The 24,323-nt window shown below is 42.2% G+C and overlaps 1 protein-coding gene across 4 annotated transcripts in view; it reads left to right on the top strand.

The window, feature by feature from the left end:
* DARS2 (aspartyl-tRNA synthetase 2, mitochondrial) overlaps positions 1-16,563 on the top strand; it is a 32,883-nt gene extending 16,320 nt beyond the window's left edge. Inside the window, exons 12-17 of one of the 4 annotated variants that reach the window (XM_053607369.1) lie at positions 1,372-1,434; positions 7,882-8,034; positions 10,269-10,487; positions 10,709-10,819; positions 12,654-12,729; positions 16,120-16,563. In XM_053607369.1, the coding sequence (XP_053463344.1) occupies positions 1,372-1,434; positions 7,882-8,034; positions 10,269-10,487; positions 10,709-10,819; positions 12,654-12,729; positions 16,120-16,334 (837 nt within the window). In that variant the 3' untranslated portion in view covers positions 16,335-16,563. Of the gene's footprint in view, positions 1-1,371; positions 1,435-7,881; positions 8,035-10,268; positions 10,488-10,708; positions 10,820-11,999; positions 12,584-12,653; positions 12,730-16,119 lie in introns of those variants that run through there. The other 3 variants (XM_053607370.1, XM_053607372.1, XM_053607371.1) reach the window with 3 other exon arrangements.
* Positions 16,564-24,323: the final 7,760 nt, after the last annotated feature.

The raw sequence follows: 24,323 nt of genomic DNA, 5'->3' as shown, positions 1-24,323 counted from the left end.
TAAAAACTAATTAAAGTTTGAGGTGTTTCAACAGAAACTGGTTTGACCACACAATGTAGACTACATTTACCGTCCCTAGTTGCTGGAGGGTGGGCCCAGCGTGGATGCAAGAGATTAGCTCCAAGGATAACAGGATGTTGCCCTGTCTCAGCATCCAGAGAAACAGCTGCCAGAGTATAAGCCATCACAGCATGTACTGTGAAAATGTCTGTTAAACTCTTAAGGGTTTTTTTTTTTTTTTTAGACAGAGTCTCACTTTGTTACCCTCGGTAGAGTGCTGTAGCATCATAACTCACAGCAACCTCAAACTCTTGGGCTTAAGCGATTCTCTTGTCTCAGCCTCCCAAGCAGCTGGGACTATAGACGTCTGCCACATGCTCAGCTATTTTTTAGAGATGGGGTCTTGCTCTTACTCAGGCTGGTCTGAACTCCTGAGCTCAGACTATCTACCCGCCTGGGCCTCCCAGAGTGCTAGGTCCTCAAACTCTTGAGTTTATGTGTATTTTTGAAGTCCAGTAGTTGAAGTCAGTAGTTAACATATAGGGGTCAGATAAGGTTTGAAGTAATATGCCCAAGGGGAAGAAGGAGTTTACTCCAGGTTCTCACATTTGGGATTTGATAAGACATCACTCTCAAAGGGAAAAGGAATATGCTCTAAAACATCGAACTATGTAAGTGGAATCATTTGAAGCTACATAACATTATGATAACTATAGTGTCTCATTTAGAAAGACATTGTGATAATTTAGAAAAAGTAAGATACAACAAGGATTTTAAGAAACCTTAAACAAGCTAATTAGAAAAAGATGGGAAGAATTTTAAGAAATCTGAAATTTCAAGACCACTGTGAGCTAGAGCAAGACCCCATGTCAAAATAGCTAGGCTTTGTGGTGGGCACCTGTAGACCCAGCCTACTCGGGAGGCTGAAGCAAGAGGATCAGTTGAGCCCAGGAGTTTGAGGTTGCTGTGAGCGATGACATCACAGCACTCTATGGAGAGCAACAAAGTGAGACTGTCTCAAAAAAAAAAAAATCTGAAATAATTAAATTCCAAAATCCTTTTATTGATCTGAAGGTTGTTTTTCTCTTATAATTTAGTTGTAGGGATTCATTTTGAACATTTATGCTGCTTATTACATACAGAGTCTCCTGTGGAATACATTGACAGCTATTCCCCATAAGATTTGTATAAGTGAGGGGAAAAAAACCTATAAAAAGCTTTAACAATTTGTTGTTTGTCAGGAGAAATTAAATTTTTACTAAATCCCACTATTGTAATAGACACAAAATATACCTGTGTCCCCATTTATATCATTAACACATTTATCAAGCTGAGTGTCAAAATAACAAGTTTACTGTTTTTTTCCATCAGAAATACTTAAAAAGGAGAGAAATTGAGTCCATCAAAAAAATTGCAGCTAACCATTTTAATCAGGTAAGGAGTTAATTAGGTCAGATTTTTTCCTTACAGGTATTTAATTTTTTTTTTTTTGAGACAGAGTCTCACTATGTCACCCTCGGTAGAGTGTCATGGCATCACAGCTCACAGAAACCTCAAACTCTTAGGCTCAAGCGATTCTCTTGCCTCAGCCTCCCAAGCAGCTGGGACTACAGGCACCCACCACAATGCCCATAGCTTCGTGGGTAAGAGCGCTGGCCACATACACCGAGCCTGGGCCAGCTAAAATCAACAGTGACAACTGCAACAACAACAAAAATAGCCAGGTGCTGTCTCAAAAAAAGGCAAAAAAAAAAAAGAATAAAATGAAACCAGATAAGAGTGATTAAATAAATTATGGTAGAATCAAAGGAATTAATATCAAAGTTCCTTTTAAAAGTTGCCTCATTTCTTAGAAAAGTATCCTTACAGTACTAATATAGGGAAAAAAAGTTCATTTTGTAATGATTTATAAGAAAATGGGATTCAGGATTACATGTATATACTGATTATAACCATGTAAAAACACTGTATTTAGGCTCAGCACCCGTAACTCTGCAGTTAGGATGCTGGCCACATACACCGAGGCTGGCGGGTTCAAAATGGCCTGGGCCTGCTAAAAACAACAATGACAACTATAACAAAAAAATAGCTGGGCATTGTGGCGGGTGCCTATAGTCCCACCTACATGGGAGGCTGAGGCAAGAGAATCACTTAAACCCAAGAGTTTGAGGTTGCTATGAGCTGTGATGCCACAGCACTACCAAGGGTGACATAGTGAGAATCTGTCTAAAAAAAAAAAAAAAAAGTGATTAATTTTAGCTGGGCATTGTGATGGACACCTGTGGTCCAAGCTGCTTGGGAGGCTGAGGCAAGGAGAATCGCTTAAGCCTAAGAGTTTGAGGTTGCTATGAGCTGTGATGCCACAGCACTCTACCCCAGGGACAGTTTGAAACTCTGTCTCAAAAAAAAGAAAAGAAGGGTGGCGCCTGTGGGTCAAAGGAATAGGGCGCTGGCCCCATATGCCGGAGGTGGCGGGTTCAAACCCAGTCCTGGCCAAAAACCGCAAAAAAAAAAAAAAGAAAACACTATATATATTGAAAATGGTCTACCTATTTGTATCATCATCACATCCCAAGCTTCATACCTCAAGCTTGAATGAACGAGAAATTTTTTGATAAGAAATAAAGATTAAGATAATGATTTCCAAGTGGCTCAAGACAAAATTGGAAAAGTCAATATGTAAAGCTTTTCATGAAGTTAAATTTAATTTAAAGAGCTAGCCTTTATTTCTCTCTTTTTTGCAGAGGTAGGGAGGGTTGTTTTGTCCTTCCTTGATAAAATTAAAAATTGGCAACCTTCTATCTCTCAATTTTGTTTATTTTTATTTTACTAGTATATGAAATCTGCACCTCAGAACCATAGGACCAAGAAATAAGTCTGACAGTTAACTTTGGCAGCCTTTAGTTGATGGGACTGTTACATTTTCTCTTCTTTCTTCTTCTGGTTTCTTTTTTCCTTCCTAATTTCTTTTTTTTTTTTTCAAATGGGGACAGAGACTTGCTGTGTTGCCCAGGATAGAGTGCAGTGTCGTCATCATAGCTCACGGCAATCTCAAACACTCCAGGGCTCAAGTAATCCTCCTGCCTCAGCCTCCCAGGTAGCTGGGACTATAGGCATCTGTCACCTGCCTGGTTAATTTTTCTATTTTTAGTAGAGACAGGGTCTCACTCTTGCCCAGGCTGGTCTTGAACTCCTGAGTTCAAGTGATCCTCCCTCCATAGCCTCCCAGAGTGCTCGGATTACAGGCATGAGGCATCTTGCCCAGCCTTTCCTTCCTAATTTCCATAATTTTTATATAGAAAATAGATACAGCTATTATTTTTAAATTTATTAACAATTTGACTTGATTTGGCTTCAAGTTGTTTTTAATATACATATTAATTTTTAGTAACATAATGTGTATACTTGGTTAAAAAAAAAAACAGGAGGGACAAGGCTCCCATACACATACCTCACCTAGTTACTCTGTACCTACTACACAGCTGCCCTTCTGGACGCTTTCTTCATTCCTCTTCTGAGTTTAAGCCACTCTTCCTGGATTCCAGATCTTCTTTCTTCTTGATGCTAGAGAATGTATTCAAGTAACTTCTAAGAAAACATGTGAGAGGTCAATTTTCTGAGTCCTGACATGCCTAAAAATGCCTTTATGTTCAAAACTTTACACTTTAATAATAATTTGGCTTAGTATAAAATTCTGATTGATAGCCATACCATCCTAGAACAATGCTATCCAAAAGAACTTTCTGTAATGATGGGAATGCTTTATATCTGCATTATCCTAATGTAACCAATAGCTAATGTAGCTATTGAATGCTTCGAAATAGGCTAGTATAACTGAAGGTTTTACTTCATTTTATTTAAATTAATTTAAATTTAAGCCAGGTGCAGTGGCTCATGCCTGGTAATCCCAGCACTCTGGGAGGCCAAGCTGGTAGATTGCTTGAGCCGAGGAGTTCAAGTCCAGCTTGAGCAAGAGTGAGATCCTATTGCTACTAAAAATAGAAAAACTAGGGCAGCACCCGTAGCTCAATAGGAAGGGTGCCAGCCACATACACCAAGGCTAGCTGGTTTGAACCCGGCCCAGGCCAGCTAAAACAACAATGACAACTGCAACAAAAAAAAAAATAGCTGGGTGTTGTGGTGGGCACCTGTAGTCCAGCTACTTGGGAGGCTGAGGCAAGAGAATTGCTTAAGCCCAAGAGTTTGAGGTTGCTGTGAGCTGTAATGCCACAGCACTTTACCCAGGATGACCAGGATGATAGCATGAGACTGTCTCAACAACAACAACAAAAAAAAAAATAACAGAAAAACTAGCCAGGCATTGTGGCAGGTACCTGCAGGTCCAGCTCCTGAAGACGCTGAGTCAAGATCACTTGAGCCCAAGGGTTTGAAGTTTCTGTGAGCTATGATGATGCCATGGCACTCTACCCAGAGACTTTGTCTCAAAAATAAATAATAAATAAATAAGTAAATAATCAAACTAGCTAGCCACAGCATGTGACCAGATGGCACAAACTTAGGACATTGAAGGCATTGATTTATTTTCTTCTCCCATCTGTTGTTACTGATGAGAGTCTGATGCTTGTATGAATTTATTCTCCCCTGTATAGAAGACTAATTTTTTTTTCCTCTTTGAAAGCTTCCAACCTCCTGATTCTTAATGTTCTTTTTTGGGTTGTTTTTTTTTTTTTTTGAGACAGAGTCGCCCTCGGTAGAGTGTTGTGGCATCACACCTCACAGCAACCTGAAACTCCTGGGCTTAAGTGATTCCCTTGCCTCAGCCTCCCAAGTAGCTGGGACTTTTTTTTTTTTTTTTTTTTGAGACAGAGTCTCACTATGTCACCCTCAGTAGAGTGCTGCAGTATCACAGCTCACAGCAACCTCAAACTCCTGGGCTTAAGTGATTCCCTTGTCTCAGCCTCCCAAGCAGCTGGGACTATAGGCGCCCACCACAACACCCAGCTATTTTTGTTGTTGTTGTTGCAGTTGTTTACCTGGGCAGGGCTGGATTCGAACCTGCCACCCTCATGTATGTGGCTGGCACTGTAACCACTGTGCTACAGGTGCTGAGTCTGGGACTTCTTAATGTTCTGAAATCTCACAATTTGTGTAGCTTGGATTTTTTTTTTTTTTTTTTTTTTGAGACAGAGTCTCACTCTGTTACCCTGGCTAGAGTACCATGGTGTCATCATCATAGCTCACAGCAACTTCAAACTCTTGGGTTTAAGCAATCCTCTTGCCTCAGTCTTCCTAGTAGCTGGGACTACAGGTGTCCACCTCACCACCCAGCTATTTTTAGAGGTGAAGTCTCGCTCTTGCTCATGCTAGTGTTGAACTCCCGAGCTCAGTAGTTTGCCCACCTGGGCCTCCCAGAGTGCTAGGATTACAGGTGTGAGCCACCATCCTCGGCCCTTTGGATCATTTTTATTCAATGTGTTGCACACTTAAAGGGCCCTTTTATTTATTTATTTATTTTTATTATTTTTTTTCTTTTTGTAGTGACAGAGTCTCACTTTATGGCCCTCAGTAGAGTGCCGTGGCCTCACACAGCTCACAGCAACCTCCAACTCCTGGGCTTAAGCGATTCTCCTGCCTCAGCCTCCCGAGTAGCTGGGACTACAGGCGCCCGCCACAACGCCCGGCTATTTATTGTTGCAGTTTGGCCGGGGCCGGGTTTGAACCCGTCACGGATGGGGCCGGCGCCCTACCGACTGAGCCACAGGCGCCGCCCTTATTTTTTTTTTTTTGTAGAGACAGAGTCTCACTTTGTCGCCTGCGGTAGAGTGCTGTGGCATCACACAGCTCACAGCAACCTCCAACTTCTGGGCTTAGGTGATTCTCTTGCCTCAGCCTCCCGAGTAGCTGGGACTACAGGCGCCCACCACAACGCCCGGCTATTATTTTTTTTTGTTGTTGCAGTTTGGCCGGGGCCGTGTTTGAACCCGCCACCCTCAGTATATGGGGCCGGCGCCCTACTCACTGAGCCACAGGCGCCGCCCTGAAGGGCCCTTTTAATATGAAGGTTTATGTCTTATCTGTAGAAAATTCTTTTATAATCTAATTGGTTTGGGCCTCATCATTTTCTCTAATTTTCCTTTGGAATTTCTATTAATTACATGTTGAACCCTTTTATTTACCTTATATGTCTCTTTTTTTTCTGTATCATTTCCATCATTTCCTTTATTTTATTTATTGTTTTCCAAAGGATTTTAGAACTTACATTTGTATTTCCCAATAGCTCTTTCATTACATCATATTCTGCTTTTATTTTTTATTTTTATTTATTTATTTTTTTTATTGTTGGGGATTCATCGAGGGTATAATAAGCCAGATTACACTGATTGCATTTGTTAGGTAAAGTCCCTCTTTCATTCTGCTTTTATTGATAAAAAATCTTTTGGGGGTACCTTTTTGGATTTAAGCCTTTCAGGTTCTTTTTGGTCCCTAAATAATCTCTTTTCTCTAGGGTCATTTTTAATGTATATCTTTGTCTTTTTTTTTTTATATAAATTTTTTTTTATAAATATTATACTGTACATATTTAAGAATGCAGCGTCTTAAAAGTTAGTTGGAACCACAGAGTCCTTGGAGAGGCTTTGTAAATGGTTAGGTTTACTTTAGGGTAAGCAGCAAGGCCACAGGCTGATAGCCTGGGGACTCAAGCTTTAAGAGTCCTGAGCCTGGGCGGCACCTGTGGCTCAGTCGGTTAGGGCACCGGCCCCACATACCGAGGGTGGCGGGTTCAAACCCGGCCCCGGCCAAACTGCAACCAAAAAATAGCCAGGCGTTGTGGCGGGTTCCTGTAGTCCCAGCTACTCCGGAGGCTGAGGCAAGAGAATCGCTTATGCCCATTAGTTGGAGGTTGCTGTGAGCTGTGTGAGGCCACAGCACTCTACCGAGGGCCATAAAGTGAGACTCTGTCTCTACAAAAAAAAAAAAAAAAAAGAGTCCTGAGCCTTGGGTGGCGCCTGTGGCTAAGTGAGTAGGGTGCGGGCCCCTATACCAAAGGTGGCGGGTTTGAGCCCGCCCTGGCCAAACTGCAACAAAATAATAGCCAGGCATTGTGGCAGGTGCCTGTAGTCCCAGCTACTCGGGAGGCTGAGGCAAGAGAATCGCCTAAGCCCAAGAGCTAGAGGTTGCTGTGAGCTGTGACACTACAGCACTCTACTGAGGGTGATAAAGTGAGACTCTGTCTCTAAAAAAAAAAAAAAAAGGTCCTGAGCCTCTTTAGGATTCTGCAGGGTAAAATCAGTTACTTCTTGTACTAGGGCCACCTCCTTGTTCTCTAAGCCAGAGCTTCCTGCATCTTGCTTCTTTAATCTTTCCTACTCTATTCACTTCCAATCTGTCAAAAATTGCAGAAATCTCTCTGCTACTGATATTTTTTTTTTTTTTTGAGACAGAGTCTCACTATGTTCAGCCCTTGGTAGAGTACTGTGGCATCTCAGCTCACAGCAACTTCCAACTCTTGGGTTTAAGCAATTCTCTTGACTCAGCCTTCCAAGTAGCTGGGACTACAAGCACCCACCACAACACCCACCTATTTTTGTTTTGTAGTTGTTATTGTTGTTTAGCAGGCCTGGGCTGGATTTGAACCTGCCAGTCCCTGTGTACGTGGCCAACACCCTAACCACTGAGCTATGGGCACCAAGCCTGCTACTAATATTCTTCACTACTGATATTCTTCTCCACCCTTCACTATCTTTTTTTTCAATGTGGTGAAATTACTTTTTGAAATTCCTTTAGTATCATTTTGAAGGGTTTAGGGAGGAACAGAGGTAATCTATAAATTCTCTTTAGAGAGCAAGAAATCTTTGTTCTGCGAGAGAATAAGTACCACTTTTAAAAAAATGTTTAAGTGTATCTTTTTCTTTTTCACAGGAAATCTTACCCATATTCCTGAAAGTCGATAGAAACTGGAATTCTCCAGTTGCTAAACTCATAATAGAGGAGCAAAGACTGGAATTAACCAGACTAATGGAGATCCAAGAGGAAGATGTGATCCTCCTAACTGCAGGAGAGCACAAGAAAGCAGTAAGAAAATTACCTCCAAGCAAATATACGTTGATGACGAATGATGCCTTTCTTCTCCTGTATATATAGAGTACATACTTGATAACTCATAAAACGGACCTTTTCTGCATAAATCTTTTAATGCTTTAAAATGCACTATATAAAAACTAGAGCTTTTTTCTTCAGCTACCAGCCTCCATTGTCATTACTCATACAAATTAGATCTGACCCTGATTAGGGAAAACTATTTAGGTAGCTATGGGTATTGTATGCCCATGAAAAAAGTATTTCACTTTCAAGGTTTTACAGATGAAGAAAATGTAGTAGTCTCAAACTCTTGTACATAATGCATTCCTAAAATTGTGGAGGGACAGATCACACCACTGGAATGGCTGGTGGGCTGGCACACACCCCTAGGCTAACTTGGTCAAGGTGAGACCTTTTTCAAGAGCAGTAGCTATAGGTGGTAAGTGCTATCATCCACACTGGCTAAATCACCATTCTTCAGAAGGGATATATGGAAGACTAAATTTAACTTTAAAGGTCTTCGTGAAATATACAGAAGTATAGTACAAAAGTTAAACAGGAATATTGATGTTTAGGAGCCAGGCACAGTGGCTCACACTGTAATTCTAGCCCTTAGGGAGGCTGAAGCAGGAGAATCAGTTGAGGTCAGAAGTTTGAGACCAGCTTGAGCAAGAGCAAGACCCTATCTCTACTAAAAATAGAAAAATTGGCAGGGTATGGTAGCTCATGCTTATAGTTCCGGCTACTCAGGAGGCTGAGGCAGGAGGAGTTTGATGTTGCACTCATCTAAGGATGCCATTGGACTCTAGTCCAGGAAACAGAGAAAGACTTTTAAAAAAAAAAAAATCTTAAAAAAAATTTAAAGGGGAAAAAAATTAACATTTGGTTTTTTTGTTGAGAAAGTAAAACAGCTTTATTGTTGATAGGGAGAAAGGTTGAGTGGTCTGGCTGGACAAAAGATCAAACCAACCATAACATTCCCTTTAAGCCAAACCCTAATCCAGAGGAAGGTCCTAATTCTCTCTTCAATTCTACAAAGGCTGAGAGCAGTGAAGAAGTTAGAAAAGAAAAGTGGAAAGCTAGCAGTGGTTGGTTCATAAGTTTTCAGGAAAGAAGCCATTTCTTTTTTTTTTTTTTTATTGTTGGGGATTCATTGGAAAGAAGCCATTTCCATAACATCCAAGTGCAAGGCGAAAGAGCAAGTGGTGATGTAGAAACTGTAGCAAGTTAGCCAGAAGATCCAGCTAAGATCATTGATGAAGGTGGCTACACTAAATACCACATTTTCAGTGTAAACAAAACAGCTCTATAGTGGAAGAAAATGTCATCTAGGACTTTCATATTTAGAGAGGAGAGGTCATGCTTGGCTTCAAAGAATAGGCTGGGTTTCTCATTAAGGAGCTAATGCAGCCGGAGACTTTAAGTTGAAGCCTACACTCATTGACCATTCCAGAAATCCTAGGGCCTTACTCTGCCTGTCCTCTAACAATGGAAGAACAAAGCCTGGAAAACAGCACACTTTTATAGCATCGTTCACTGAATATTTTAAGCCCATTGTTGAGACCTACTGCTCAGTAAAATGTTTCTTTCAAAATATGACAGATCATTGACAATGCATCTAGTCATTGAAGAGTACTATTGGAGATGTAAAAAGAGTTAAATGTTTTCATGGTTGCTAACACAACATCCATTCTGTAGCCCATGGATCAAGCAGTAATTTCTACTTTCAAGTCTTTTTTTTTTTTTTAAATATTTTTGAGACAGAGTCTTACTGTGTCACACTGGGTAGTGACGTGGCATCATCATAGCTCGCAGCAACCTCAAACTCTTGGGCTCAAGCAATATTCTTGCCTCAGCCTCCTGAATACCTGGGACTACAGGTGCCTGCTGTAATGCCCAGCTAATTTTTCTATTTTTAATAGAGACGAGGTCTCACTCTTGCTCAAGCTGGTCTCAAACTCCTGAGCTCAAATAATCCACCTGCTTTGGCCTCCTAGAGTACAAGGATTACAGGCCTGAGCCACCTCGCCTGGCCTTCCTTTCAAGTCTTCTTATTTAGAAATACATTTCATAAGGCTGGAACTGCCATAAATAGTGATTCCTCTGATATTTCTGGGCAAAGTTGATTGAAAACCTTCTGAGAAGGATTCACTATTCTGTGTTATTAAGAACGTTAACAATTCATGGGAGAGGTCAAGAAACTGAACATTTGTGTCTTCTGTTTGCAGTGCTCTTTGTTGGGAAAATTACGACTTGAATGTGCTGATCTTCTAGAAATGAAAGGAGTGGTCCTCCGTGACACATCTCTATTCTCCTTCCTTTGGGTGGTGGATTTCCCACTCTTCCTTCCCAAGGAGGAAAATCCCAGTGAGCTGGAGTCTACCCACCACCCATTTACTGCTCCGCACCCCAGTGACATCCACCTCCTACACACTGAGCCCAAAAAGGTACCAAATCTATACTTCCAAAAAAAAAGGGAAATGTGTAAAAATAGCCAAGAATTTCAGATTTCATAGTCTGAAGATAGCTAGGACCCAGTTCTGGAAGCCCCAGAAGATTTTGGGGTTTAAGCCAGTAGTTAATAATTGTCTCTAAGTAGCTACAGCATCTTCAACGCAATAGAAAGCCATAAATTTTCTTTAACATAAAGGCTCTGTGAATCTTCTAGGTCCGTAGCCAACACTATGACCTGGTTTTAAATGGCCATGAGATAGGAGGTGGTTCTATCCGAATTCACGATGCAGACCTACAGCGTTACATCCTGGCAACACTACTAAAGGTAACAAACATCTTCTAACATCAGCTTATTTTTTTACCAGAGAATTTGCCAGTTTTGTTAAACATTTTTTATGAATGAAGGGTTTGCTAAATACAAAATAGCTTCAGCTTATGTCTTTACCTTCATTGTAGGACTTGAAAAAGTAAACAATAGCTTTTTATTAGTGCTCACTTTGTGGCAGGCACTGTTTAAGTACTTTATACGTATTTATGCATTTCATCTTTCAATTACTTGATGAGATAGACACCCTTATTCTGCCTGTTTTAAAGATAAGAAACTGAGGCAGATTAATTATCTTGCCAAGATCATACAATACAAAAGTTAGCAGAGCCAGGATTCAAATCCAGGCAGGCAGCTTTGAAACCCAAGCTCCTAACCACTACACTGCTCAATGAAATGAAGCAGTACTGAAAATGTTGATAATGTTAGATGAAGAGAAGTTTGAAAGCATTTTATATCACTTAATAAATACTACTTTAGCTGCATTTAAAGTGAGGGTATATTGGTGAGAGAAAATTGTGTAATCAAGATTTTAAAAAAGAGTCTGTACAGGTGCAAACCTAGAAATTTGCAGTTGGTGATTCTGTAGAAGACTGTAAGAGAGGTTTCAGGAAGGAAAAGGAGTCCAAGAGCGTCTGGTCCTAAAAGATCATTTTGTGGCATTCACAGGTGAGAGGGAAGATAGAACTTTCAATATGAGAACAGGATTGGAGAGCTCACCCTGTCAGATGCTTTGATCAGACTCTCCCTTTAGCCTTAAGCGATGTGAAATCCATTAGCAAAGTCAAAGCCTCCAATCACCAGTTTTCAGCTTACCTACCTTTTTCATTCCTTTCATTGTCACCCTTTTCAAAAGCATCAGTAAGAAGACATTGCTTCTACTTCTTCCCTGAATACCAATGCTTCTCAGGCCTGCTGCACATTAGAATCAAATCACCTGCAAAGCGTTAAAAACAACAAAACCCACTGCTGCCTTAGCCCATACCAGATCTCCCTGCTCGATTCGAATTAGTAGCCTGGTTGGGGAACCATTTGCAGACATTTCAACATTTCTACATATACTGCCCCATGAAACTTACTCACATGGTCACCAGCGACCTCTTCTTAGCCCCTCTCCTCCCAACAGCATTGACAATGTTGCCCTCTTACTAATGTTCTCTTCCCTTGATCTCTGTGACAGGAGTTTCCTGATTTTTATCCTGCCTTTCTGAGTCTACATCTCCACCTCCTTTATTGGTCCTCTTCTGTTTATGTTATCAACACAGTAGTAGCTGCGTTTACTGAGCACCAGGCATTTTTCTACATGTTACAATCATCTGCAACTAGTTGTATTTCCTTAACTATAAACTTGATATTGTTTTGTACACTTTCCCAGGAAGTTTTTACTATTAGTTAAGTCATATTAAGGTATTTTTCCCCTTTAGCACCTAAGCCTAGTGTGTAGCACTCTGTGGACCTTCAGTGTATGTTTAAACTGAATGATCTGGCTGGGCACCCAGAGCACAGTGGTTACAGTGCCAGCCACGTACTCCAAGGGTGGTGGGTTCATACCCGGCCTGGGCCAGCTAAACAACAATGACAACTGCAACAACAAAAAAAGTAGCCAGGCATTGTGGCGGGTGCCTGTCGTCCCAGCTAGTTGGGAGGCTGAGGCAAGAGAATCGCTGAAGCCCAAGAGTTGGAGGTTGCTGTCAGCTGTGAATCGCTGAAGCCCAAGAGTTGGAGGTTGCTGTGAGCTGTAACACCGCAGCACTCTACTCAAGGTGACAGCTTGAGACTCTGTCTCCAAATAAATAAATAAATAAAATAAACTGAATTGTCTTTTGAATTTTAGGAAGATGTGAAATTGCTCTCCCATCTGCTCCAGGCTTTAGAATGTGGGGCGCCCCCTCATGGAGGAATTGCATTAGGTAAATAATTTATCCTTTTATAAATTAAATTGAATTTCATACCACTGTGCCTCAAATTTGGGCTTACACTTTGTAGTGGTGGAGGTGGTGGAGGTGGGCAGATGAGTTCAGGAGTTCTATGAGAATCTTGAGTTTAAGTAATGTGTTTTTTAAATATATTTTATCAGTTACAAAGATAAAACTTAACTGATAATTTGCATTTGAAAGATGTTTTAGTAGAATAAAACTGCAGGGCCTTGAGTTAATACTGCCCAAATCAGGCCAGGTGTCGTGGTTCATGCTTGTAATCCCAGCATTTGGGAGGCCAAGGCAGGTGAACTGCCTGAGCTCACAGGTTTAAGACCATCCTGAGCCAAAGCAAGACTCCATCTCTAAAAACCAGCCGGGTGTTGTGGCGGGTGCCTATAGTCCCAGCTACTTGGGAGGCTGAGATAAGAGGATCACTTGAACCAGAGTTTGAGGTTGCTATGAGCTATAACGCTACGGCATTCTACCTAGGGTGACCAAGTGAGGCTTTGTCTCAAAAAAAAAATAATAATAGGGTGGCGCCTGTGGCTCAGTGAGTAGGACGCCCGCCCCATATACCAAGGGTGGCGGGTTCAAATCCGGCCCCGGCCAAACTGCAACAAAAAAAATAGCCGGGCGTTGTGGCGGGCGCCTGTAGTCCCAACTACTCTGGAGGCTGGGGCAAGAGAATCGCGTAAGCCCAAGTGTTGGAGGTTGCTGTGAGCAGTGTGACGCCACGGCACTCTACCGAGGGTGACAAAGTGAGACTCTGTCTCTAAAAATAATAATAATAATAATAATAACTACCTAAATCCCTGAGGCCTCACAGACATATTCTTTGGAGTCTAGAGAGCACTGCTTTGTAGTATTCAGCTTGTATGAAAATAGGACAATGCCAGTGTCCTGATATTCTGGTCATGGTTACTCACTTCATGTGTGTGGGATTTTTTTTTTTTTTTTTTTTTTTTGAGACCAGGTCTTACTCTGTTGCCCAGGCTAGAATGCAGTGGCATGATTATAGCTCACTGTAATCTCAAACTCTTAAGCTCAAGCGATCCTCCCACCTCATCCTCCCAAGTAACTACCACTACAGGCACCTATTGCCACACCCAGTTGATTTTTTTTTTTTTTAGAGTTGTGGTCTTCTGTTGCTCAGGCTGATCTCAAACTCCTGGGCTCAAGAGATCCTCTTGCCTCAGTCTCCCAAAGTGTTAGGATTACAGGCATGAGCGACCAAGCCCAGCCATTTTGCTTGTTTTATCGAGTAAAGAAAATTGAGAAATTCTAGGAAGCTCACCGAGATTGTGAGCCCTCAACAGCAGGGACTGCTTTCTGTGTTTTTGGAGTTCCCTGCAGAGTACCTAATATATTCAGCCTGAAGTAGGGTTTTTTTTTTTTTTTTTTTTTTGTAGAGACAGAGTCTCACTTTATGGCCCTCGGTAGAGTGCCGTGGCATCACACAGCTCACAGCAACCTCCAACTCCTGGGCTTAAGTGATTCTCTTGCCTCAGCCTCCCGAGTAGCTGGGACTACAGGCACCCGCCACAACGCCCGGCTATTTTTTGGTTGCAGTTTGGCCGGGCCAGGTTTGAACCCGCCATCCTCCGTATATGGGGCCCGCGCCTTACCGACTGAGCCACAGGCACCGCCCTGAGTAGGGTTTTTAGTAAGCTCTTGCTAGGAACTTGCTAATTGCTGTGACAATTAATCCTAGTAGCATGCAAACATTAGTCCTGAATGCTTTTCCAGATTGATAGAGAACTTACCAAACAAATGTCCTCTAAAAAGGCAGGAAACTATGGTTGGTTTCAGGTTCTTAAAGATTCTTAAGGCCAAGTGCAGTGGCTCATGCCTGAGGCCAACACAGTTGGATTGCTTGAGCTCAGGAATTCAAGACCAGCCTGACCAAGAGCAGTGTGACAGGTGCCTATAGTCCCAGCTACTCAGGAGACTGAGGCAAGAGGATCTCCTGAGCCCAAGAGATTAAGGTTGCTGTGAGCTATGACACCATAGCACTCCACCCAGGGCAACAGAGTGGTCTCAAGAAAAAATATCTTTTTTTTTTTTTTTTTTTGTAGAGACAGAGTTTCACTTTATTGCCCTCGGTAGAGTGCGTGGCGTCACACAGCTCACAGCAACCTCCAATTCCTGGGCTTAGGCGATTGTCCTGCCTCAGCCTCCCTAGTAGCTGGGACTACAGGCGCCTGCCACAACGCCTGGCTATTTTTTTGTTACAGTTTGGCCGGGGCTGGGTTTGAACCCGCCACCCTCGGTATGTGGGGCCGGCGCCCTGCTCACTGAGCCACAGGCGCCGCCCAAGAAAAAATATCTTTTAAAAAATGATTCTTGGCTGGACGCAGTGGCTCACACCTGTAACCTAGCACTCTGGAAGGCCGAGGCAGGTGGATTGCCTGAGCTCACAGGTTCAGAGACCAGCCTGAGCCAGAGTGAGCCCTCATCTCTAAAAATAGCCAGGTGTCATGGCAGGCACCTCTAGTCCTACTTGGGAGGCTAAGGCAAGAGAATCACTTAACCCCAAGAGTTTGAGGTTGCTGTGAGTTGCTGACACCAGGGCACCCTACCAAGAGTGACAAAGTAAGACTCTGTCTTAAAAAAAAAAAAAAAAGATTCTTTCTTAGGGCAGTGTCCCTAGCTCAGTGGGTAGGGCGCCAGCCACATACACCAAGGCTGGCGGATTCGAACCCAGGCCAGGCCAGTGACAGCAACAGTGCAGCTGCAACAAACAAACAACAACAAAAAGATTCTTACTTAAAAGTTCTCTATAACTGGCTCAGCACCTGTAGCACAGTGGTTAAGGCTCCAGCTACATGTGCTGAAGTGCTGAGGCTGGTGGGTTTGAACCCAGCCCAGGCCAACTAAACAACAACTGCAACAATAAAAAAAAAAAAAAAAAAAAAAGCAGGCAGTGCCTGTGGCTCAGTGGGTAGAGCGCCCAAGATACCAAAGGTGGAGTTTGAACCCGGCCCTAGCTAAACTGCAACAACAAAAAAAAATAGGCATTGTGGCGGGCGCCTATAGTCCCAGCTACTTGGGAAGCTGAGGCAAGAGAATAGCCTAAGCCCAGGAATTGGAGGTTGCTGTGAGCTATGACGCCACAGCACTCTACCAAGGTCGATAAAGTAAGACTCTGTCTCTTAAAAAAAAAATAAATAGCCTGGCGTTGTGGTGGGCACCTGGCTACTTGGGAGGTTGACTAAAGAGAATTGCATAAGCCCAAGAGTTTGAAGTTGCTGTGAGCTGTGACGCCATAGCACTCTACCTAGAGCGACAAAAAAAGTTCTCTACAACTTATATAGAAAAACTAAGGAGTTTTCAACAGTGGATTGCATTTCTCATCTGTACCCCTTTGTATTTTATTCACAGGGTTAGACAGACTGATGTGCCTTATTACTGGAGCTCCAAGTATCAGAGATGTCATAGCCTTCCCAAAATCCTTCCGCGGACATGACCTCATGAGCAACGCCCCAGATTCTGTTCCTCCTGAGGAACTGAAGCCTTATCATATCCAGGTCTCCTGGCCGACAGATGCAGAAGCAGAAAAGAGTTCATTGAATTATCTACACCAACCAAAAAGTTGAGCTTTTGAGTTTTGTCCTCTTAGTTTCCCCAAGGCTAAAGTCAGGTGCAGAATTCTGCCACAGATCTGACAACTCCATAGGTAGAAGGAATCCAGGTAACATTCGTCACTACAATGAAGAAATAAGATACATAATTTTGACTTGGTCACATGCCTCATTCACATTGTTTTTAGTTGGTACTTTTTGAAGTTCTTTTTCACCTGGAGAGGTATGAAAGATAGCTCCTTGTCAGAATATTATAGTGGCTTTTGTTTTCTAATCATGTTTTTTTCATTCCCAGATAGATTATTCGTTTAGGACAAAGGTAATCAAATTATGTGTAAAATGTGGGGAAAAGCTTAATCCCTGTAGACTGAGTCAGTTGACAGAAGGTTCATTTTATCAGCCTCATCAAGAGAATCATATAAATTAGACTTTATAGTGGCATTTCAATTATCAACATAGTATAGTAAGAAGTAGTACAATATAATGTAAAAACAACATTCAAATGAAATACTCAAAAATTCTTTTTGCAGTTTTTGGCCCAGGCCAGGTTTGAACCCACCACCTCCCACATATGTGGCTGGTGCCCTACTCCTTGAGCCACAGGCGCCACCCTTCAAAATCTTATTCATTGTTTCACCTTGAGCAAATTATAAACCTCTCCTTGCCTCCCTTCCTGCTTTAAGTAAAATGCAAACATTTGCTGTGGCTACCTCACAGGGCTCTTGTTGCCAAAATCAAAGATAATATATGTGGGAGACAATGTGAGTGAAAATGCTTTGAAAAACTATGGGCTTGGTGCCTATAGGTCAGCGGCTAGGGCGCCAGCCACATACACCAGGACTGGCAGGTTCCAACCCAGCCAGGGACTGCCAAACTACAGTGGCAACTACAAAACAATAGCCGGGCATTGTGGCAGGCGCCTGTAATCCCAGCTATATGGGAGGCTGAGGCAAGAGAATCACGTAAGCCCAAGAGTTTGAGGTTGCTATGAGCTTTGATGCCACCGCACTCTACCAAGGGCAACATAGTGAGACTCTGTCTCAAAAAAAAACACAAAACTATAAAGCATTGCACAAATATAAAATGATATTATCCATCCATAAACAGATAGTTACATCTCTATATATTTATATTTTAAGACCAAACAAAACAGATACCTGTAGTGAATGTAAAATAGTTTTATGAATCAGCATTGTGTTTGTTTCCATTTTTAATGATAGTAATTAGCTGAAAATACTGGCCAGGCTCAGTCCTAGAATCCTGAGGTAGGAGAATCATTTGAGTTCAGTTCTGTAGTGATCTATAATTGTGCCACTGTACCCCAGCTTGAGTGACAAAATGAGACCTGGTTTCAAAAAAAAAAAAAGCCAGATGGTATCTCATAGCTATAATCCTAGCACTCTGGGAGGGCAGGGTAGGAGGATCCCTTGAGGTAAGAGTTAGAGACCAGCCTGCCTAAGCATGAGCAAGATTCCATCTCTACTAAAAATAGAAAAAAAAATTAGCCAGGCACAAGGACCATGCCTGTGGTCCTGCTACTCAGGTAGCTGAGGCAAAGTTTGAGCCCAGGAGTTGGAGGTTGCAGTGACTAATAATGATGCCACTGCACTCTAGCCAGGGCAACAGAGTGAGAATGTCACAGAAAGAAAAGGAAGAAGAAAATATTAATTGACCTTAGACCAACTCAGGTGTACAAAGATAATGTGGAGGCTCATTGTGATTTTCTTATTCTAATGATAATAAAAACTGTAACAAATTAATTACAAAATGGGGACAAGATCTTAATGATTTTGAAGTTGTTCTTTTCTGCTTGATCTTCACCTTTGCCTTGACATTCTTTTCATTTATAATTTATAAAAACTAAGTATCAGTTTTATACCCTTACCTAGTTTTCTCAAGGCTCTAAGCAATATACTATAATCTTCAATTTAAAACAGTAAGATTCACCTTCAGGTCTAATTGGTGACACTTCCGTGAAAACGAGTATGCGTGTTCCCTACTGCAGGAAGCTGGTTTGCCATTAAGTAGAGCTTTTCCCTAAATTTGCCCTTTTACCTAATCTCTTCCTCATTTGTGGGTGTACTCTGCAACCAGAAAGTCTTGCTGGCAGGATTCTTACCGTGAGACAGGATGTCCAACTCTGCCTGCTTATGGGAAGAGGCAGAGAAATTCTCAATGGAGAAAATTTCTAGAGATGCCCTTTACTGAGTAGGAAGATATAATTTTACATCCATCCATTTATACCATGTGTTAACCTAATTTCTAAATATAATAAATTCATAATTCACTGTTTAGAGCCAAATTCTGATCAAAGTATCCTGTCCTTCTATCCTGGAAGTGAGACTTAAAGAAGCTACCCCATATCCAGAGAATATTTTTTAGGCTAACGATCCCCAGGAATCCTATATTACCATCTCAGAGATCTGGTAACTTTGGGCTTTTCTTAAGAGCTGTGATGAAGACAAAAATAATGCTTATTCTGAAATCCAGGCAAATATCACTATTTAAGACTTCCATCAAGAGAGTGGGGTAAAACTTTAAATTAAATGTTTTCACAAAAATTAAAGAACTACTTACTGATAAAAGTTGAAAACAACACAACCAGGATTTTGGAATGTACAACTTAATTGTAAACTGAAAGCGAGTTTATTTCAAATCCCATCTACCCAACCTCCCAGGTTAATTGCTGAAAATGTTAAAAAACAAGGTAAGCAATTACCAGCTACAACACCAATAGTCATTGTGAGCTTCAAGAGAGCTTTGTCCTATGAACAATTTCTCCTTTTTGGGAAGAGGTGTCAGATGATGTGTCCAATGGTATTGTTTTATATTCTTGGGCTTTAGTTGAATAAAACAATGATCTATATAGCCACCGTCTTTTCCCAGAATTCTCGTCTCTGAGGAACTAGAACTATCTATGACACTGATTACATTCCTTTCCCATGACTTTTTGTCAGCTTAAGGATTCTGCCCTAAAGTGAATTCACCGTAATGATGCTGCCTTAATGATACTTTATTTCAAGGAAAGTGAGTTACTTCATGAGTTAACCAAGTATACAATAAAATATTAACTGGAGTTGTCTGTATAACAGTTGCATATGTAAGTCCTGCAATAAATCCACATCTAAATCTGTTTTCTGTATTTAACACTATTGACTTAGAACTTGTGTGAATTAGACACACATACCTGAATTTAATTCCTGCTTTTACCACTTTCTAGTTATACAACCTGGGCCCAGGTACTTAACCTCTCTAGAGTGCTGCTGCTTCACTTGGAATAGCAGTTCTTTCTGGGAGCCTGGGTCCCCACAACCTTTGCCAGGATCTGTACTGAGGGACTGAGGGCAGTTGATGCGAAAAAAAGCTCAGACTTGGTTATCTCAGGTGAAATAACCCATGGGAGCCTGTGAGAGGCATACAGTAAGCCAACAGCATCTCAAATGCAGCACCAGGCCATTCTCCCACAGGTCTCTTTATTCAATCAAAAATCATAATCATGTTGTCTTAATTGGAGTTACTCAAAGCAAGATGCCTCAAGTAATCATTAAGAGTCAAAAGAAGGGAAACAAAGGAAAGGAAAATCACGCAGGCACACCATGTGATTACAAATTGGGGATAAACTTGCCTAGCTCACCTCAATGATTTCTATCTATACCAGGGCAAGGCTCAGGCAATAGTAATCTTTCGTTGCTAGGCATTCTGTTCTCAGCCACCAGGTAACAATCAGGGTGTCTGTGCCACCTGAAAGGGGGTGCACAGGACCCCCAGAATTCTAGCCCTGAGCCTGGTGAGTGCTAGACATCCTGTGTAAACCACCAGGCTATTGCTAGCCTCAAGGGGTTTGAGGAACTTGGACTCTAGTCAATAAGACCTCCAGAAATGCCTAGACTAAGCTACACTACAAACTTAACTCTCACAGCTCTCAAAATTTTATTCTCAAGACCCCTTAGACCGGCGGTGCCTGTGGCTCAGTCGGTAAGGCGCCGGCCCCATATACCGAGGGTGGCGGGTTCAAACCCGGCCCCGGCCAAACTACAACCAAAAAATAGCTAGGCGTTGTGGCGGGTGCCCGTAGTCCCAGCTACTCAGGAGGCTGAGGCAAGAGAATCACTTAAGCCCAGGAGTTGGAGGTTGCTGTGAGCTGTGTGAGGCCACGGCACTCTACCGAGGGCCATAAAGTGAGACTCTGTCTCTACAAAAAAAAGACCCCTTAGACCAGTGGTTCTCAACCTTCCTAATGCCATGACCCTCTAATACAGTTCTTCATGTTGTGGTGACCCCCAACCAGAAAATTATTTTTGTTGCTACTTCATAACTGTATTTTGCTGTTATGAAGTTATGAACCATAATGTAAATATCTGATATGCAGGAGACCCCCAAAGGGGTCATGACCCACATGAGAACCACTGCCTTAGACTCTTTAAAAGTTACTGAAGAAGTTAATGTTTCCTAAAGTATCTTTTAATTCATTTTAAGGTAACTCATTGCATGTCACACACTTTTTTTTTTAAGACAGGATCTGTTGCCCAGGCTGGAATGCAGCAGTGCAATCATAGCCCACTACAGCCTTAAGCTGAACTCCCGAGCTCAAGTGATCATCCTGCCTTGGCCTGGCAAAGTACTAGAATTATAGGAGTGATCCACTGCACCCACCCTACAAATAGCATATTTTTACTTTTTAAAAAAAAAATTATTTTCAAAAATACATTAGCAGTCAGGAATGGTGGCTCAAGCCTGTAATCCTAGCAAGATTGCTTGAGATCAGGTATTCGGAGATCAGCCTGAACAAGAGACAGACCCTGTCTCTACAAAATATAGAAAACTTGGCAGGGCTTGGTGGCTCATGCCTATAGTCCCAGTGACCCTGGAGCTCATTGAGAAAGGATTGCTCGAGCACACAAGTTTGAGGTTGCAGTGAGCTATGACCATGCCACTGTGCCCTAGCCAGGGTTAACAGAGTCTTGTCTCAAAAGAACAAAAATTAGAAGAGTGACCACTTTTGTATTTCTACAAATATTTTGATTTCTTGCTTAAGAGAACACACTAGATATACTCATATCTGGTTTTGCATTCCTTTTGTTGATGTTGCTTTCACGTATGTTAAGAAAATCTGGCCTTAAATATGAAATTGTAAAAGGGAGCATTTTAATAGACTTCTCTGGTATTAGTTACTCTTCAACACACCAAAACCTGACAAGAGTCGCTCTGCAGTTAGATGCAACGTAGAATCTGAAATCATGGCCAGGGGAGGTGGCTCACAAGTTCAAGACCAGCCTGAGGGTTGCACCTGTGGCTCAAAGGAGTAGGGCGCTGGCCCCATATGCCAGAGGTGGCGGGTTCAAACCCAGCCCTGGCCAAAAACTGCAAAAAAAAAAAAAAAAAACAGAAGACCAGCCTGAGCAAAAGCCAGACCCCATCTCTACTAAAAATAGAAAAAGCTAAGGCCAAATATGGAAGCTCATGCCTGTAATGCCAGCACTTGTGAGACCGAGGCAGATAGATTGCCTCGAGTTCACAGACTCAAGACCAGAACAAGACCTCATCTCTAAAAAAATAGCCAGGCATTGAGAGTTGAAGTTTGCTGTGAGCTGTGACCCCATGGGTACATTGTCTCAAAAAAAAAAAAAAAAAAAAACTGAGGCAAGAGGATCACTTGAACCCAAGAGTTGGAGGTTGCTGAGTTATGAGACCACAGCACTCTACCCAGGGCAACAGCTTGAGACTGTCTCAAAAAACTTACTTTTGAGATAGTCTCACTTTGCTATCCTTGGCACATTGCCAGGGTGTCCATAGCTCACAGCAACCTCCAACTCTTGGGATGGAGATTCTCTTGCCTCAGCCTCCCAAGTAGCTGGACCACAGCCCCCACAACACCCAATTTTTTTTTTTTTTTTTTAGACAGTCTTAGTTTGCTGCCCTTGGTAGATTGCCAGGGTGTCTGTAGCTCACAGCAACCTCCAACTCTTGGGCTCAGGCGATTCTCTTGCCTCTGCCTCCCAAGTAGCTGGACCACAGCCCCACCACCACCACATACAGCACCCAGCTATTTTTAGAGGCTGTCTTGCTCTTACTAGTGTTGAACACCTCACATACCTCAGCCTCCCAGTGTTAAAATGATTTATGTCTTCTATCTTGAACAGAACTTTTACCTAAGCATGATTTTTTTGCACTACTTGAAAAATATTGGTCCACTATGTTATGCAAATCTTACAAAAAATGCTGACACATTCCAATATATAGCAGCTAAAAAATCACACTGACACCACTTATTTCCTTACAAAGGCCTTTAAGTGCACAGAGCTAATATAGGCCTTTCAAAACTCTTGAAATTTTTAATCATATCATTGGGAATAAATACTATCCTTTTTTCAAGCTTGTTTTTTTTTTTTTTTGGTTTTTGGCCGGGGCTGGGTTTGAACCCGCCACCTCCGTCATATGGGACCGGCGCCCTACCCCTTGAGCCACAGGTGCCACCCTCAACAAGCTTCCTTGTTTTTAAGACAGTCTGTCACCCTGTGTTGAGTGCCATGGAGTCAACCTACCTCACAGCAACCTCAAACTCCTAGGCTCAAGCATTTATCTTGACTCAGCCTCCCAGGCATCTGAGACTTCAGGTGCCCACCACACGTTAAGTTTTCTGTTTCAGTAAAGACAGTCTCAATTTTTGCTCAGGATGGCCTCTGAACTCTGAGCTCAACAGGCATGAGGTTGACGCACTGGGAAATGATTACTGTAGGTAGAGTTCAAAAACACAGCTAAGGGCGGCACCTGTGGATCAGTTGGTAAGGTGCCGGCCCCACATACCGAGGGTGGAGGGTTCAAACCCGGCCCCGGCCGAACTGCAACAAAAAAAAAAAAATAGCCGGGCGTTGTGGCGGGCGCCTGTAGTCCCAGCTACTCAGGAGGCTGAGGCGAGAGAATCACTTAAGCCCAGGAGTTGCAGGTTGCTGTGAGCTGTGTGAGGCCACGGCACTCTACTAAGGGCCATAAAGTGAGACTCTTGTCTCTACAAAAAAAAAAAAAAAAAAAAACACAGCTAAAGGACCTGAAGAGATTTTAAAGAACCATGGAAAATACTGTGCTATATATAAGGCTTGGACAAGAATGAGTCCTGTAAGTACCAAAACTCCCAACATAGCATTTCTGCAAGTATCCATTTTTAACCCAGAATCAGATTATCCCATTATTTTTTTGTTGTTGCGGTTTGGCCGGGACTGGGTTTGAACCCTCCACCCTTGGCATATGGGGCCAGAACCCTACTCACTGAGCCACAGGTGCCGCCCCTATCCCATTACTTTTGATAAGGTCACCCAACGTGAAACTCGTGAGGACTCGAGAAGCTGCTGCATATAGGTATGTGCCACTGCTCCTGGCTGATATTCCAGTTTCTGTATAGACAGGGTCTCTAGGTTGCCCAAACTAGTCTCAATCACCTTGGCCTCACTGCACCCACTATCTTGTTACTTTCTCAAAAGGTGCTTTTCAAGCCGTAGGATGAATCCTAATTAACCATCCATGCTCTTGCTCCTGACGACTCAAACACTAAATTGTGAAACAAGCAGTAATTGACGGATTTTGGTCCCAAGTGCAGAGTCTCCTTGAAGAAGTAAGTACCTGGGAACTCACCAGCATTAATCTTGATCACCCACTTTTGAATTGAGCCTTTTGCCATCTTTCTCCTTGAATTTTGGTCTTTTCGATGAGATCGCTTGACAGCCTGTTTTATCGCTACACCTCAATACCCCCATCCATCTTGCCATCAACAAAGACTTACCCAGAGATTATGGCATGCAGATTATCTTCTAACCCCAATTCCTATCATCATTAGATGGACATTTCAGACAAAATGTCTCACAGAAAAGCTGAACACAGCCTAGTCCAAGATTATCTCGTTTTCTAGGTTGTTTCACTCTTTATGCCTTTTTAAAAACAAAGGTGCCTTTTCAGATCAAAGCTTTAGGTGCCTTTTCAGATCAAAGCTTTAGGTTCAAAACCAACAAATCT

Source organism: Nycticebus coucang, chromosome 10, assembly GCF_027406575.1.
Source record: "Nycticebus coucang isolate mNycCou1 chromosome 10, mNycCou1.pri, whole genome shotgun sequence".
In the NCBI taxonomy this organism is placed as follows: Eukaryota; Metazoa; Chordata; class Mammalia; order Primates; family Lorisidae; genus Nycticebus; species Nycticebus coucang.
The sequence above is the reverse complement of the archived record's forward strand: the minus strand, read 5'-3'. Positions and strand labels throughout refer to the sequence as shown.